General features: G+C 38.2%; 1 protein-coding gene across 5 annotated transcripts in view; it reads right to left on the bottom strand.

Moving 5' to 3' along the window:
- adamtsl3 (ADAMTS-like 3) overlaps positions 1–13928 on the bottom strand; it is a 102064-nt gene that overhangs the window by 8894 nt on the left and 79242 nt on the right. For 4 of the 5 annotated variants that reach the window (XM_032583512.1, XM_032583514.1, XM_032583515.1 and 1 more), the window contains 8 exons: positions 13666–13870; positions 11625–11772; positions 11451–11535; positions 6921–7213; positions 3964–4093; positions 628–838; positions 349–528; positions 111–264 (listed from right to left, as the gene is read on the bottom strand). In XM_032583512.1, coding sequence (XP_032439403.1) covers positions 111–264; positions 349–528; positions 628–838; positions 3964–4093; positions 6921–7213; positions 11451–11535; positions 11625–11772; positions 13666–13870 — 1406 coding nt within the window. Of the gene's footprint in view, positions 1–110; positions 265–348; positions 529–627; positions 839–3963; positions 4094–6920; positions 7214–11446; positions 11536–11624; positions 11773–13665; positions 13871–13928 lie in introns of those variants that run through there. The other variant, XM_032583517.1, reaches the window with a different exon arrangement.

The following is a 13928-nucleotide window of genomic DNA, read 5'->3' as shown; positions in this document are numbered from 1 at the left end:
ACTACACAAAGACTGATTTACATTGTTGTTTAGTTTCTAGTACGTCTTTCATTTTGACATGCCTTAGCAGTAGCAACAACCTGAAAAGACCCAAACAATGTTTCCCTTACCTTCACAGTGCCTGAGAAAGCATGAGCGGATCCTGATGGGACGGGCTATCATGGAACAGTTTATTGAATTAATAATACTAAATTGTCCATTTTCTCCTTGCTTCCTGCAGACAGCTTGCAGAGTCTGAATGCCATTTCCACAGGTTACTGAACACTATATTCAAAAATTATGAAGCAAGTTAGGAGAAGGAGCACCTAGATAAGTTAAATAGTTACTTAAGGTCAGAGGAGTAGATACCTGAGACCAGTCAGCAGTGACCCAGTGAGGTGGGCAATCCTGCCTACCACATGGACGCTGGTTATCAGGAGTCCTGGATGGACAAAAGGTGTCAGGAAGCTCGAGGATACTGCCATCTGCCAGCCTTTGTTTGCAAAACACTTGTCTTTTCTGGACTCCACCACCACAAGTCTGGGAGCACTGCAGAGACAATAATGCTGAGGTTATAGTGCAAAGTACAAGAAGCATGGTCAGGATCAGGCATGTTTTATGGAAAGCACACAACATTATGTCTTTTACCTGGTCCCAGTCGCGTGTGTCCCATGTAGGAGGGCAGTCAAATCGGTTACAGGCTTGGAAAGGACTTGGTTTGGGCTTCTGACACATTTCGTCTTTTAAAACCACAGAGTAGTTGCTGTTTGGAGAGGGTCGGTGAGTGCAGGTTACAGTCCGAGTCATCAGACCAACACCACACGTGGTAGAGCATGAGCTCCACTGCCCTGTTTCCCACCTGTGGAGATGATATTGAGCAGAAGAGATTTCTTTAAGGCTGAATACTGTCAACGTTTTGTGGAACTTTAAAGTTAACAATGCAACTTCTTCTCTTAAAGGTAATAACTTGATGACTGCTGTGTGCATGCTTGTGCAGGTGGGCATGGATTACACTAGCGGCCAAACAAATCTCTGTCTTTGCTCTGACCTATTAATGATCATATTTTCATTTTGGCTACATTAACCTACAGCTTATGTTAGCAAAGAGAACAGGGTGGAAACAAAAACAAGATGTTAATGTGATGTCAGTGAGGAATGACATCACTGACTTTTTTTTTCTAAAATGATATCGGATATAAATAAACGGGAACTATTTTACATTGAAAATGTGCATTTAGTTACAGCTGTTCATGTTGTGACCTAAAATAATGAAGTAATTAAGTTTCAATGGTGTGAACTGAACTAAGAACTAGCTCTTGTTGTGAACTGGCACAACATTGTCTAAAGTTGGCACAAGAACTCATATTAAAAGTAGCTTCCACATTTCAGTGGAAGACTGTTTTAGGTTGTACTTCCAGTACTTATTCCTGTTGCAGGATAATGGGCAATCGCTAAGAAATAATGGCAACAGCGCCTACCCAACAGCAATGAAATTAGCAATTGCTTTGTACCCACCTATTTGTAGTGCAAAATTTTAAATATTTACACTACTAAAACCTTAACTTGCTTATTTTACACTGTAACATATACTTTAAAATTGTATAGTTTGTTGCACTATTAAATTTCCTGAACCTCTAAAAATGATTATTCTTCTACTGTTGTGGCCTGTAGACTCAACAAATGTGATGCAACACGTTGCTTAAGGACTAAAGAAAAACCTGGTTGTTTTATACTGTTACAGAATGTTTAAAATAAAACATATAGCTTGTTAAATACTTCTTCGACTTCTGTTTTGACCTATAGACTTAAACCTGGTTTTAGGATGTGATTAGATATTTTAAAAACAGATAATTGACTGCTTTTTAAGACATTTGCATTTTTTCTGATCGTCTCTTTTCCAAATTTAAAACACATAGAATTTTCAAACCTGGACTGACTAAGTTAAAGCTATAATTTAGTAAAATGGTTTGGGATCTTGGATGACATAAAAAAAAGGGGGTATTTCCCCTTGGACCGCCTTGCTGCTGAAATGTGTTATACAAATAAATACATTTTATGGTTGTTTTTGGCTTTAGGACCATGTTAGATGGAGTGCTGCTTTAAAAAGCCAGACTAAGTTATTTAAAACTGAAACCTTTACTTTTACATACAGTACATAGTCACGCCTGCGTGGACACAAATTACGTTGGAGCTCAGTTATTTATTTATTTATTTTTTGACCCTATGTGAGTTTTACTCATGCATCAATATGTAAAATAATGGAAATTAAATTCATGAAAAACAAAATGACACAAAATTCTCACAGTGTTCAGTAATATCTATGTAGGTATTATGCAACAATTCATTTACATTTTTCAAGTGCACATGGGGAATAATCTAATGTTGCTGTCAATAGTTATTTTTAACTGGACCATAAGTTCGGCTTCAAAGTTAACTTTGAATTTAGTCCAATTTTAGGGTGCAATCCGGCAACTTGCTATGGCTTTTGAGGTTTCCCATCCACCACTGCAGCAACGTTACTTTTGGTTTGACAGACTGAGTGATATTTCAAAACCTTGTGTTTATTTAAGAATCCAGGATCGAGAGACGGAATGGGAATGAAAGTTGTTCATGGACCTGTACAAACTAAATCTAATGGCTGTTTCCCCTCAGAGGGAACACTATCCAAAGAGTGTAGCTTATTATGAGAGGGTGAGGGGGCATAAAGGAGGGAGCAAATGGCCAAAAGAAACAGGTCCAATGCAGCGTTTGTTGTGCGTGAAAACAAGACGAAAAGCTTGGAAAAACAGGCAAAGTCAGGCTGCAAGCCTCTGAGTTTTCGGACAAGAGTAAAAGTGGTGGAGCGGCTAACAATGTGCACGGTGTTAACTTGAAACATGTGGCCTGTCACAGAATCCGCGTACTGTTTAGCCAAGATTTAGATATGTTGAACAGCATGTGGCTTCACAGCTTAATATTTTAGTTAATTAACCTATTTTGTTTGAAGTGCAAAATCCGATTACAATTAAAAATGTCAAATATGTAATATCAACTTACCTCAATAAATATAATAACATTTCAGATATGAGTAACAGTTTAATTTATTGTTTTGTTTTTGTAGGTGCAGGACTTTGGTTGCTTATCAAAGACTAACAGCTCATTCAAGCTTTTGAGAGTCTCAACCAAAGAGAAGCTTCCCCTCAATATTTCCAGTTGGATAAGTTGCAGAGTAACTTAACCTGACTTCACAAAATGAAATCTTCCAGATTTCTACAGCATCACATCTGGCAAAAATCCAGAAAGTTCTTCTGAGGACAGTTTTAATATTTCCTAGCTATGCTGCCGAACTGCTGACCTCGGATCTCAGTGCATCAGATTCCAACCTTGTTTCTCAAGGCTTTAATTTCCTGTCAGAAGTGATTCGTCTCTGTCACTCTGCCTCAGCATCACCAAGATCCAAGTCATCTGAATTGTGATTTAATTGGCTCAGCTTTGGTTTTGGTTTGTAATTGGCTCAGCTAATTAGCTGATTATGAATTCATGCTGATTCAAAATCAGCATGAATTAATTGTTCATGCTGAAAGTTATGAACAATTAAAAACTATTCCACCATCTCAAACAAAATGAACTGATTCACGTGATGTTTTTTTTTTTTGTTTAGCATTTCTTCATTCTGGCTTTAAGTGGTTGCATGTGTTTGACGCTATAAAGCACTGCAACTCAAGAAGAATGGCACACGAGCACCAAATTTTGCATATTTTGGAAGAACGTGCACTTGGCAGGCTGCTAATGAGTACAAGATCCCAGTCCACTTCAGTTTTAATTAATATTTCTTTTCTTATATTTTGCCAAATCCCATTTTCCACAAAACAAGTAATTTCCTCTTTACTTTTATTGCATTCATTAAAGTCTAATTTGACGTTTGTGCACAAGCCATTACAAACAACTCTTAAAGCAACCTGGTGGTGGTGACCAAGCCTTCTGATTCGTGGAGTTTTACTGTACCTCGGTAGGCAGAGGTGGGTGTTACAGTCCTGGAGGAGCGGAGGGGGCCGACGGGAGCTCACACACAGGCTTTGGTCTGCGGCCTCCCTGGTCTGCTTGTTCAGGCAAATGATCACAGCTTCCTGCACACCTGCGTTTTGACAACAACATATAAAAGCATGAAGAGGAGCAAATATCCTGATTTTGAATTACTTTTCATGGCAAGGAATGCTGTTTTGCATATGTTAATAGTAAGTTACTTTATGTATGAAAGCACACTTTTGGTGTGAGGTTTTCTCTTTCCCTCGTTCACTCTTTCTACAGATCTCACACACAAAAAGGAAGGTTTGACAGTCTCACTTTTTTGATGGCAGAATCTTTGACAACGATAGTTTGAACACAGGGTGGTGATTTTTCCTCGGTGTGTTAGCTCAGAAGTCAAATCTGTAAGTTATTTTAGAAAACCTCCCTTTACATCAAGCTAAGTTCAAGACTTTGTGCTTAAGTAGTCATAATGTGGGTCACCTGGACCAAAATGTAGCCCAGTCCAGATCTGCCTTTCACTGCGCTGATTATTTTATAGAAAGGTTGCTAGGAGTATGAAAGAAGTTGCACATTCAGGTTCCAGTGGAAATGCAAAATGTATTTATCTCATAAAGAGTACAGACAGTCAAAAAAGCACAAGGAGTTAATAATTTTAAATGTGACTCATTAAAAATACTAAATATTTATGGCTTCAATTCCTAGGTATGATCAGCTCACAGTGATAATTATTCTAGACAAATCCATCCATCCATCCATCCATCCATCCATCCATCCATCCATCCATCCATCCATCCATCCATCCATCCATCCATCCATCCATCCATCCATCCATCCATCCATCCATCCATCCATCCATCCATCCATCCATCCATCCATCCATCCAGTTCCTTGTTACAAATTTTCAACTCACTCCCAGGATTGATTTCATCATGGTGGCTATTGTTTACCCATATTAAAGCAATGTTCACTGAAAACCGAAGCAAACTTAGCAAAAATAACGACCTGCATAAATTGTCACTTGGGTCAATAGCAGAGACCTAAAGAACCCCAAACTTTGAAGCAAAAGCCTATTTGAGTATTAAGCCATTTTCTAACAGCCTGCAGCAGCTAAGTGTGCTGCAGAGCTAATGCTAGGTTGCATTTCATCTGCGGAAATTTGTCTTCAGTTGTCTTATTTATTTATTTATTTTCTCTTTGTCTGTAGTAATGTTGCATCTAAAAATATTTATGTTACCGTGACTACATCATGTTCTTTGCTGCTGTGCCTGTAGGCCATACTCCATTTACCTTTTTCCTTTTGAATACATAATAGTAGGTTTTTTTGATGGTTTTTATTTAAAGTAAGCTCTGTTGTGAACCAAATGGCCTCATAGGTAAAACTTTGGAACTAAAGACGGTACAGTTTCTTTTTATTGTATCTGTATTTGGAGCAGCAAGGATGACTAGAAATAAACTCTCCAGTGACAAAATCCAGGCATAAGAGTACCATAAATACACAATGACATGGCTCAATTTTAAAAGAGTAATTTAAGCTCATATTAAAAGTAATCCAATGCAAGCAAAGGAGTCTACAATAAAGGAGGCACTTCAAGCGCCACACCGGTGTGATGGTCCACAGAAGCACAGCCCTGGGGATGTGTTTTTGACATAAGATACGTCTCTGTAACCATCCTCAAATGCCCGCTACTTGAGTTTTGGGGAGTGTATGCACATACACACAGGCACTGGCAAATGCCTGTGTGCAGAAATAAATTTGTGACTATGCTGGATGTGGACATGGGGAGATTAAAGTAAGCCTTGGCTTGTGTTGACAGGATGTTTAGGGAAACCATTTCAGTGTGGGACGGCTTTTACTGCTGCTGTGAGCGATGAGGACTTATGACCTTTAATGTTAAATGTGGTGTTTACATTCTCAAAGCCAATTTTGGCATGGCTTTAGTCATCTACTTTCTAATACTGCATCATTTGATGGTTCACTAAAATAAACCGGGCCACTTCAGAGACCCGAATGGAGTTTTTATGATTTATAGACAGCAGGAACAGCCCTGTACACTGGGTCACAATTATGATTAATAATAAAATTTTCAATGAAAACATCTTTCAGCAACGTCTGAGTTTCAACTTGTTGTTTTAAATAGTTTCTCATCCTCAAAGGATGAAGAGAGCATTTGTTCTACAAAGATTATCTATACAAGAAACATGGTGAGCCACAGAGAAGGACACAGGTAGGTAAGATGGATTCTCCTCACTGTCACTGTTGGAAACACGTGTTGCCACGGGGATATGAAACAATCTTGGTTTTAAGAAAAGGAACAAAGCTGAAGAATGAGGACAGAGCAAAATTCATACCATGGTTAAGACTGATAACTTGTACAGGGAGTAAACAACCAGATCATCGAAGTTATCATGAGTGTTGTGAAGATAAAGTGCATTAGGTTTTAAAAAATATTTCTTTTGGGGTTGGTTTGCGATGTTGGTCTTTTTCTTTATTAAAGTTAATAAGCCCTTTTTCCAAGGATGAGTACATTTTATTGAATACTTACTACTTTACTTAATAAATTCTAATAATTTTCTGGCACTCAATCTAAAATAATGCTACAAAAAGTCATGTTTATGTAATGTTTATTGTAAAATCTGGATACATTTACTGACATTGAACATGTTACTAATTCCAACACACTAATTTTACTAATGTAAAAAACACTAATTTTTTTTACAACATTGACTAATATAGGAAATATTAGTCAATATTAATCAAATTTACTTAGTTTTTTTTTCTACATTGTTCTCAGACTTTAGGGAATAAAAACCTAAACATTTTGATTGTTTGGGTTTTTTGGCGAGGGAGAGGCGTCAACCTTTGGTTAATAAAGTTTACTTTTTAATTTTTGTCCTGGTTGTTGCGCATCTTGGAGATAAATTAAGACCCATACCTCCTCCACAGCTCTCTGAGCACTCCGTAAATCCCTCGTACTCCCAGTCAAGTACGTCCCCATCGCGTCGCGGCTCCTCCTCTTCTCTATTTTCGTCCCCATGACCGAGCTCTCCTGAGCAGGGTTTGCGATAACACGGCTGGACCAAGATGGGTTTTTCCCCCTCGCACTCGTCGTCAGGCAGGTCGGCAACAGTCTGGGAGAAAGACAGCAACACCTGGCACTTGACCGTCCGCTGCTGGGTCCCAGCTCCGCACGTTCTGCTGCAGGGCTGCCAGGGACCAGGAATGAAGCTGCAGGAGGATAACGCAGATGTAGAAAATATTTAACTCATTTCTTTCACAAATACCCATGGTTTATGCTTGTGCTACTAAGTTTTAAAAATGTACCCCTGTTCTTGAGTGACATCGTCAAATATGATCTTGGTTAAAGAGATTTCATGTGCATCTTTTTTCATATTTAAAAACAGGGAGAGGAAACCCTCAAACTCTAGTTTACAACAACTGGAGCTGGTGTAACAATAAGTGTAAAACTGAACCGCACTTGGTCTTTAAATACATTAGGCTTTAGCAAAGTGTTGGGTTTGATTACAAGCTTTCATCTGCTAGAAGATCAAACAGACAAAAAATAAAAATAAAAAATCAGGCTACAAACTAAGCATCTATGTGTACATCTGGTGAATACAGAGATTTGTGCCATTTCATTTAAGCTTCATGGGATTAAACAGCAGCTGGGCTACCTCTCTTTTGTTATATGGGTCTAAAATTACAGCACCATGATTTGTAACAACATCCACTTTTGAAAGCAGTCTAATAAGTACAGATATTCATATAAAACCCGTCTTCACTCTGGATTTACAAGAAGACTGATCTGAGAAGTCTCTCGGTGCCAAGTGTCCACGTCTCTTATAATAAAGAAGATCAAACATCTTTTTGTTAAGAGCCATGTGTTTCGACACAGACCATTTCCATAAATGTAACAGAAGCCGGCGCAATGTGATAACCCTGTCATTGATATCTATCATAGCCATTAATCTTGTTGAAAAGGAGCCTTTTAGTTTTAATTAGATTTCTCTCTGGAGTTATTTTTGGAGAGAAAACAGACGCATTGCTGTGATTGAGAAGAAAAAGAAAATAAAGTGAAGCATTTACTGTAATTTCTACCCAAGCTGTTGTCTAATAATCTGTTGTGGTAGTTAAAAGGATTCTGTGAGCATTTTTGCTACTAAGATCATTTCAGAGTGAGTATCAACCAGACGAGGAAAACAGATTCCTCCTCACTAACCACAACTTTAGTGTCGTTTTATATAATTGTCATTTTGCCACCATGAGAATGATGTCACACCAGAGTTGAGCATGTTCTGATTACAAGTTGGAAAACGGTGAGGTTTTGATTTGGTGTTAACTGCTATTAGTAAAACGAGCTGTTCTCTGTGTTCAAACACAAACGGATCGTGTTAGTAAGTAGATACTGAATGTTATGGCTTAGTTTGTAGTTTATAAACATCCTTGCATTTGGCCAAATTGAAATAATCCAAACGCTTCTTGTCTTTAAGTGGAAATTTAGAAAATTCAGAAATAAACAAAATCAGGACGTTAAAAGAAAACACACCAGAGAACAAACCAGTATCCCTTCCATAGGCTACCAGTTTGATTGTTCTCTGAGAAGAGTTATCTGAACTTCTTGCTCTGCACTGAATAAATATTCACTCTACAAACTCAAACTTGAGGTGGAGACTCTGAAATCCCTTATTTTGTCTTGGGAAACAATTGCATTGAGAACTGATGTGCCCCTGACTGGCATTTGGTCTTCGTTTTACACTTTTTCATGGATATTGGTACATTATAATGAGCTACATGCCAGCTTGTACCGTTGGTAGCATATTTGCCTTGGAACAAGAAGATATTGGGTCTTTCTGCATGGAGTTTGCATGTTCTCCTCATGCATGTGTTACGTGGATTATCTAATAGTCCAAAAGCATGACTGTAAGGTTTATTGGTTTCTCTAAATTGTCCTTAGATGTGAGCATGTGTGTTTCTTTTAGTCGTGTGTTTCTCTATGTTGCCATGTAATAAACTGGAGATCTGTCCATTGCCCTTCTTTCCAAAGTTATTCTAAATTGCATTAAATGTGGTGCCTGGCTCAGCTATATCTGATTCAAGCTGCTATCCTTTTCCCACAAAAAAGGTTTTAAATCCCAAGTTTTAATTTCTGGTTTACCTCAGAATACAGATTATTCAACTATTTGAGTGTGTATTTACACAACGAAAGCAGCTTCAGCTCGCGCGCAGGATTCCTCCCCCATTCGACCACAACACAAAAGCGCCACACTGTTTTATAAGATGCCTCAATAAAGAGCTCATAATAACAGTAAAAGCCGTCTCGTTACGAGCGTCCGGGGACTCGCTCTTGTTTGGACAAACGAACGAAATGAATCACTCGCAGTTAGAGGTTGGAACATGAACAACAAAGTCAACATGCGAGCTCGCAGAAATGTTTATCTTCATGGGCTGTTAAAGCACATCTGTCAGTTCAAAAACAATCCCGCATTCATTTGTGGCAGGAAACAACAGATTTTTATTTTTTATTTTTTGTAATATCAGCCAAGGCCACACGTTAATTACATTGATTAAACATCCATCTTCAGAAATATTCTATAAACTGGTAGTAAAAATAATATGTTTGGCCAGGATATGGAGAACAAATCGGTTTCACTTTTCTCGTGCCAGGAGTAAGTCCAAAATAGGAATTTCCTTCTCCTTCTTCCTACATCCGTAACAAGGCCCCATGTGGTATGCAGATATTTTTGTTGGATTGTGAGCGACCGTGCATTATGCAGAGTTATTTATGAGCTTTCTGACAAAAGAAATGTTTTTGTTTTTTTTTGTTTTTACATTGCAACAGAACAAAATCATATGCGTTGGCAGTGTCCCTCCACTCGTCGCTCGATCCAGATATGCCAACGTAAAAAACGTTTGAAACTCGTTGCTAATATAAATCTTGCGAAGGCGCTGCTCAGCATCCACATATCGTTCACGTTCGGGGGACAGAACATCTGGAAGATTGTGGGGTTTGCTGAGGTAATGCTGGAAGGAAGTGCAGGTTCTCAAAACGATGTTTGTTCTCCTTCACTCTCCGTTTCCCCTTTTACCCTAAATAACCTCCAGTTACATTCAAGACACACAGATTAGACGCCCAGGAGGTATTTGCAGTCACACGGGTGAAAGGTTTGACGACTGCTCAGACCCGAGCTTGATGGAAATCGGTGCTGACACGAACACAACAGTGATACTGTAGTGGTTTCATGGCGGCACCCAGACCTGTCCACTTCAATTTGACCTTCAGGTTGGTCTGTTGCTCTAAGCTCGGAAAATGTTGTTGAAACTGTGTGTGTCTTCAAAATTACTTCTGCTTTATTTTACCCCTGTGGAGAAATTTTATGTTACTAAAGTATATTTTTCTTTTAAGACGAGATCCTGCCGGTGTTCGGCTTCTGAGCAAAACTGGAACCAGCAGACTTAAGCATATAATCACATCTAAAACCTTTTAGGTCCAATTCAGCCGACAAACGTTTGCAAATCTAGTCATAGATTTGGAAGTTACTTTTCACATTTTATTATGTAACAACTATAAACTTCAAGACTTTTTATTTGTATTTTATGTGACTTACCGATACACAGTGGTGCATAATGTTTGAGTGGAAATTACAAGTTGTCTTTTTTAAACTTTTTTTTTTTTTTTTACAAATAACTCTCTGAAAAGTGTGTTGTTCATTTGTATTTATGCTCCTTTATGCATGTAGCCATAAATAAAACCCAGTGCAGTCAAAATGCTTTCAGATGTGATCTGATTAGTAAATAGAGCCCAGCTGAGTATCATTTAACCTCAGAATAAATCCAGCTGTTTTTCCAGGGCCAAAGAGGTTTTCACACTTTTGTCCTGTGAAAATCCGATGCTTTTTTCCCAGAGCTCACTGCCCTTTGCAATTATTTTAAACTCTTAAACACAAATGTTCATTTATAGCAAAGATTTCTTTGAAAATTGAAACTGTAGGAAAGGAAGGAAAGAGGTAGGACACATGGAAAGAAGGAAACACGAAAGCAAAAGAAAATGGAGTGGAAAAAGACAAGATGGAAGAAAATGTATTGTTGATGCCGCCATCTTTAAATGGCTGGAAATTGCTAACAATTGTAATTGTTGGCTTTACATTAATTAAAGTGTAAAGCCAACACGGTCAATTGATTGCATGTCATTTAACATCCAATTGACTTTACGTTATATCATGTTCCAGCATGTTATTGGTGTTCTATCGCCACCCATAACATGAAGCCAACTAGAATGTTAACAATAAGATTCAACATGTATCTTATAACTTTGTGTTGGTTTATCACATAAAATCCCACAAAAACACACTGAAGTTCGTAGATGTAATGTGAGAAATTGTGAAATGGTGGTTACTTTCGCAAGAACCGAATTAAAATATTCTCTAGAACCTTATTCAGTGTTTGCTCATGCTAGGTTGATACTTACGTTGGATCCTCAGTCGCAGTCACTTCCTCCTCCAGCTCAATGGCCTGTTTCTGCCAGACAGGCTTCGCTTCAATAGGGAGTGTGTCTGAAGCAAATTGTACAGATCCGCTTAACATTGCGTGAAACCACAAAGAAAAGGACAAAAGCTGCTCAGTTTAGTGTGACATTTCCCACCTATGGATTTGTAGCACGGCACTGCTACCAGACAGTCCTCCTTGATGTGGGGTTTGGTGGTGGGGTTGCAGCCTCCGGCGTGAATCCCTCTGTGATCGATGCATAAAACCACCCTGTAGCGCAGACCCTGACCACAGGTCACTGTGCACTGGTGGTGACAGGCCACACAAAGCTTTCTCAGTCCTACTTCACACAACTTTTACAGTCATGCTCATTCTCCTTTAGAATAATTTAAACATATATATCAGTCTGAAACTGAAGGGAAGTGAAGAGAGAATCCTTCCAAAATCTCATCAAATCTCTCATCACGAGCAAACTTTATAGATCTACCAAAATAAGCACGCTAAAGGAAGAATGTGCTGCACAAACAGCATACCAGTTTTGAAAGGGGCCACAGACCTGACTGCCAGGGGTTGGCATGTTCCTATTGAGAAAAACTGGCAATCAGGAAGTTGCAGTGGACTTTTACCATAGGGATTAAGTTCAAGAAATAAACTTGGCTCAATTGGCCGGTGTGTGATGGCACAGGGACCAACTGGTGTTAATGATGCAGCTCTTTTATACAAAGTAAAATATTTGCATATTTGTTCCCAAGCAGTAATGAGTGTTTTTCTTACAATCAAGATGCAGCTTAAAACGAACCATCTGTTGTTCTAGAGAATTACTTACTGGCATAGTTGTTTTTTTTTATCAGTATATCTCTGTTTTCTTATACTCGTTTACGGCCACAATTATGGATGAAGTTCCCGTAGATGTAGTAAATGGAAAGAGAATCACCTCCAGCTACTAACTAGGTGCAGAAAACATTTGACTGAATCTGGGGAGAAATCACTGCACTGTAGAGTCAATTTAACAAAGCCATATACTAATTTGTCACTAAGTGCTTTTTAAACGTTTAGTGTCATTGTGTCAACATCCCATACTCTGATAGCCGTAGATGCTGCATATCTTTCTATAAAGCTGTTACTGAGAGAGTAATCTTTTCTGAGTAACAAGGTTCTGGTTACTCAGTAGTTCTGGGGAATATCTGGAGTTGATGGTGCAAAAAAAAAAATTCTTTATAAAATCAAGAAAATTATGAATCCTCTGTAGGAAACAACAAAAAAAGTGCTTCCAGTAAGAGGCATTTTCTGAGTTGCTGTAATACAGACCACCACAGGACATCCTTCCTGTCATCAATATCGACAGCATCTCTTTGAAGAACCGTGGGTAATATGAGTTACAAAAAGATTCAGTTTCTTTTTGGAATTAATAAATTGTTTTTTAAATTGAATTTGTGAGCAAAAGCATAATTAAGACCAAGAAACACCGCAACTTTAACGGTTAAAGGTCCTTTTACTGTTTAGCTGATTCCTACAGAAAGTGTCCTTTTAGTTTTCAAGCATAAAAAGTGGAAAGACCCAATAAAAGAAACAAACCTGGTAACACTTTAATTGAAGGGGTGTGCATAAGCCTGACATGAACATGAAGGAGTCATCATGTAAATAATGAAATTTTTAATGCGAAGTTGACACTTTAAATGGACTTTTAATGCAAATTTTAATAGAACTTTGTGTTAAAAGAGTTATTATCGACCGTAATAATGCAAAGTTTACACTTTTAATGCAACTTTTAGAGCAACTTTGCATTAAAAGTATCATTGCTTACAGAATAACACTTCATTACAACAGTCGTAAACATTCATGAACACTCCTTCATGTTCATGACGGTTGTTATGACATTTTTACACACCATGAAATAAAGTGTTACCAGAAATCTTTATGAAAACTAAAATAAAAAATGAAGATAAGATATTTTGTTGAGTTTTCTCCCTTTTTAGTTAAAGCATAGTACAAGGATGTTTTTGTTTTTGTTAAAAAAATTAATAAATAAGAAGTTATATATATACATATATATATATATATAAAGGTAAACCATGCCAAGAGGAATTTTCCTAAACATTCACAGAAAAATTCAAATATTTTTGTGAAGATCCTGATTGCAGACTGAGAAATAAGAAGGATTTTAGCATCATAGCAAAGAATTTAAAGGAGACACCTACAGGTGACCATTCCTGTGCCACCCAGGTTGGACAGCTGAAAGAGTTGCAGGGCTGCAGGATTGCTGTCTTTGGAGAATAGAGACACTTCCACTCTTCGGTGGGGGTGATGTTACCCTGCATGTCTTCCTCCACACAGGTCACAGAGCGACTCTGGATGCCGCCGCCGCAGGAGGTGGAGCAGGCCGTCCAGGGGCTGCTCTCCCAGCTGAAGGGAGAAAACGTCAGACCTGGTATAATGGAATAATGTGCCTCATGTCTTTTTA

Source organism: Xiphophorus hellerii, chromosome 14 (assembly GCF_003331165.1).
Source record: "Xiphophorus hellerii strain 12219 chromosome 14, Xiphophorus_hellerii-4.1, whole genome shotgun sequence".
Lineage (NCBI taxonomy): Eukaryota > Metazoa > Chordata > Actinopteri > Cyprinodontiformes > Poeciliidae > Xiphophorus > Xiphophorus hellerii.
The sequence above is the reverse complement of the archived record's forward strand: the minus strand, read 5'-3'. Positions and strand labels throughout refer to the sequence as shown.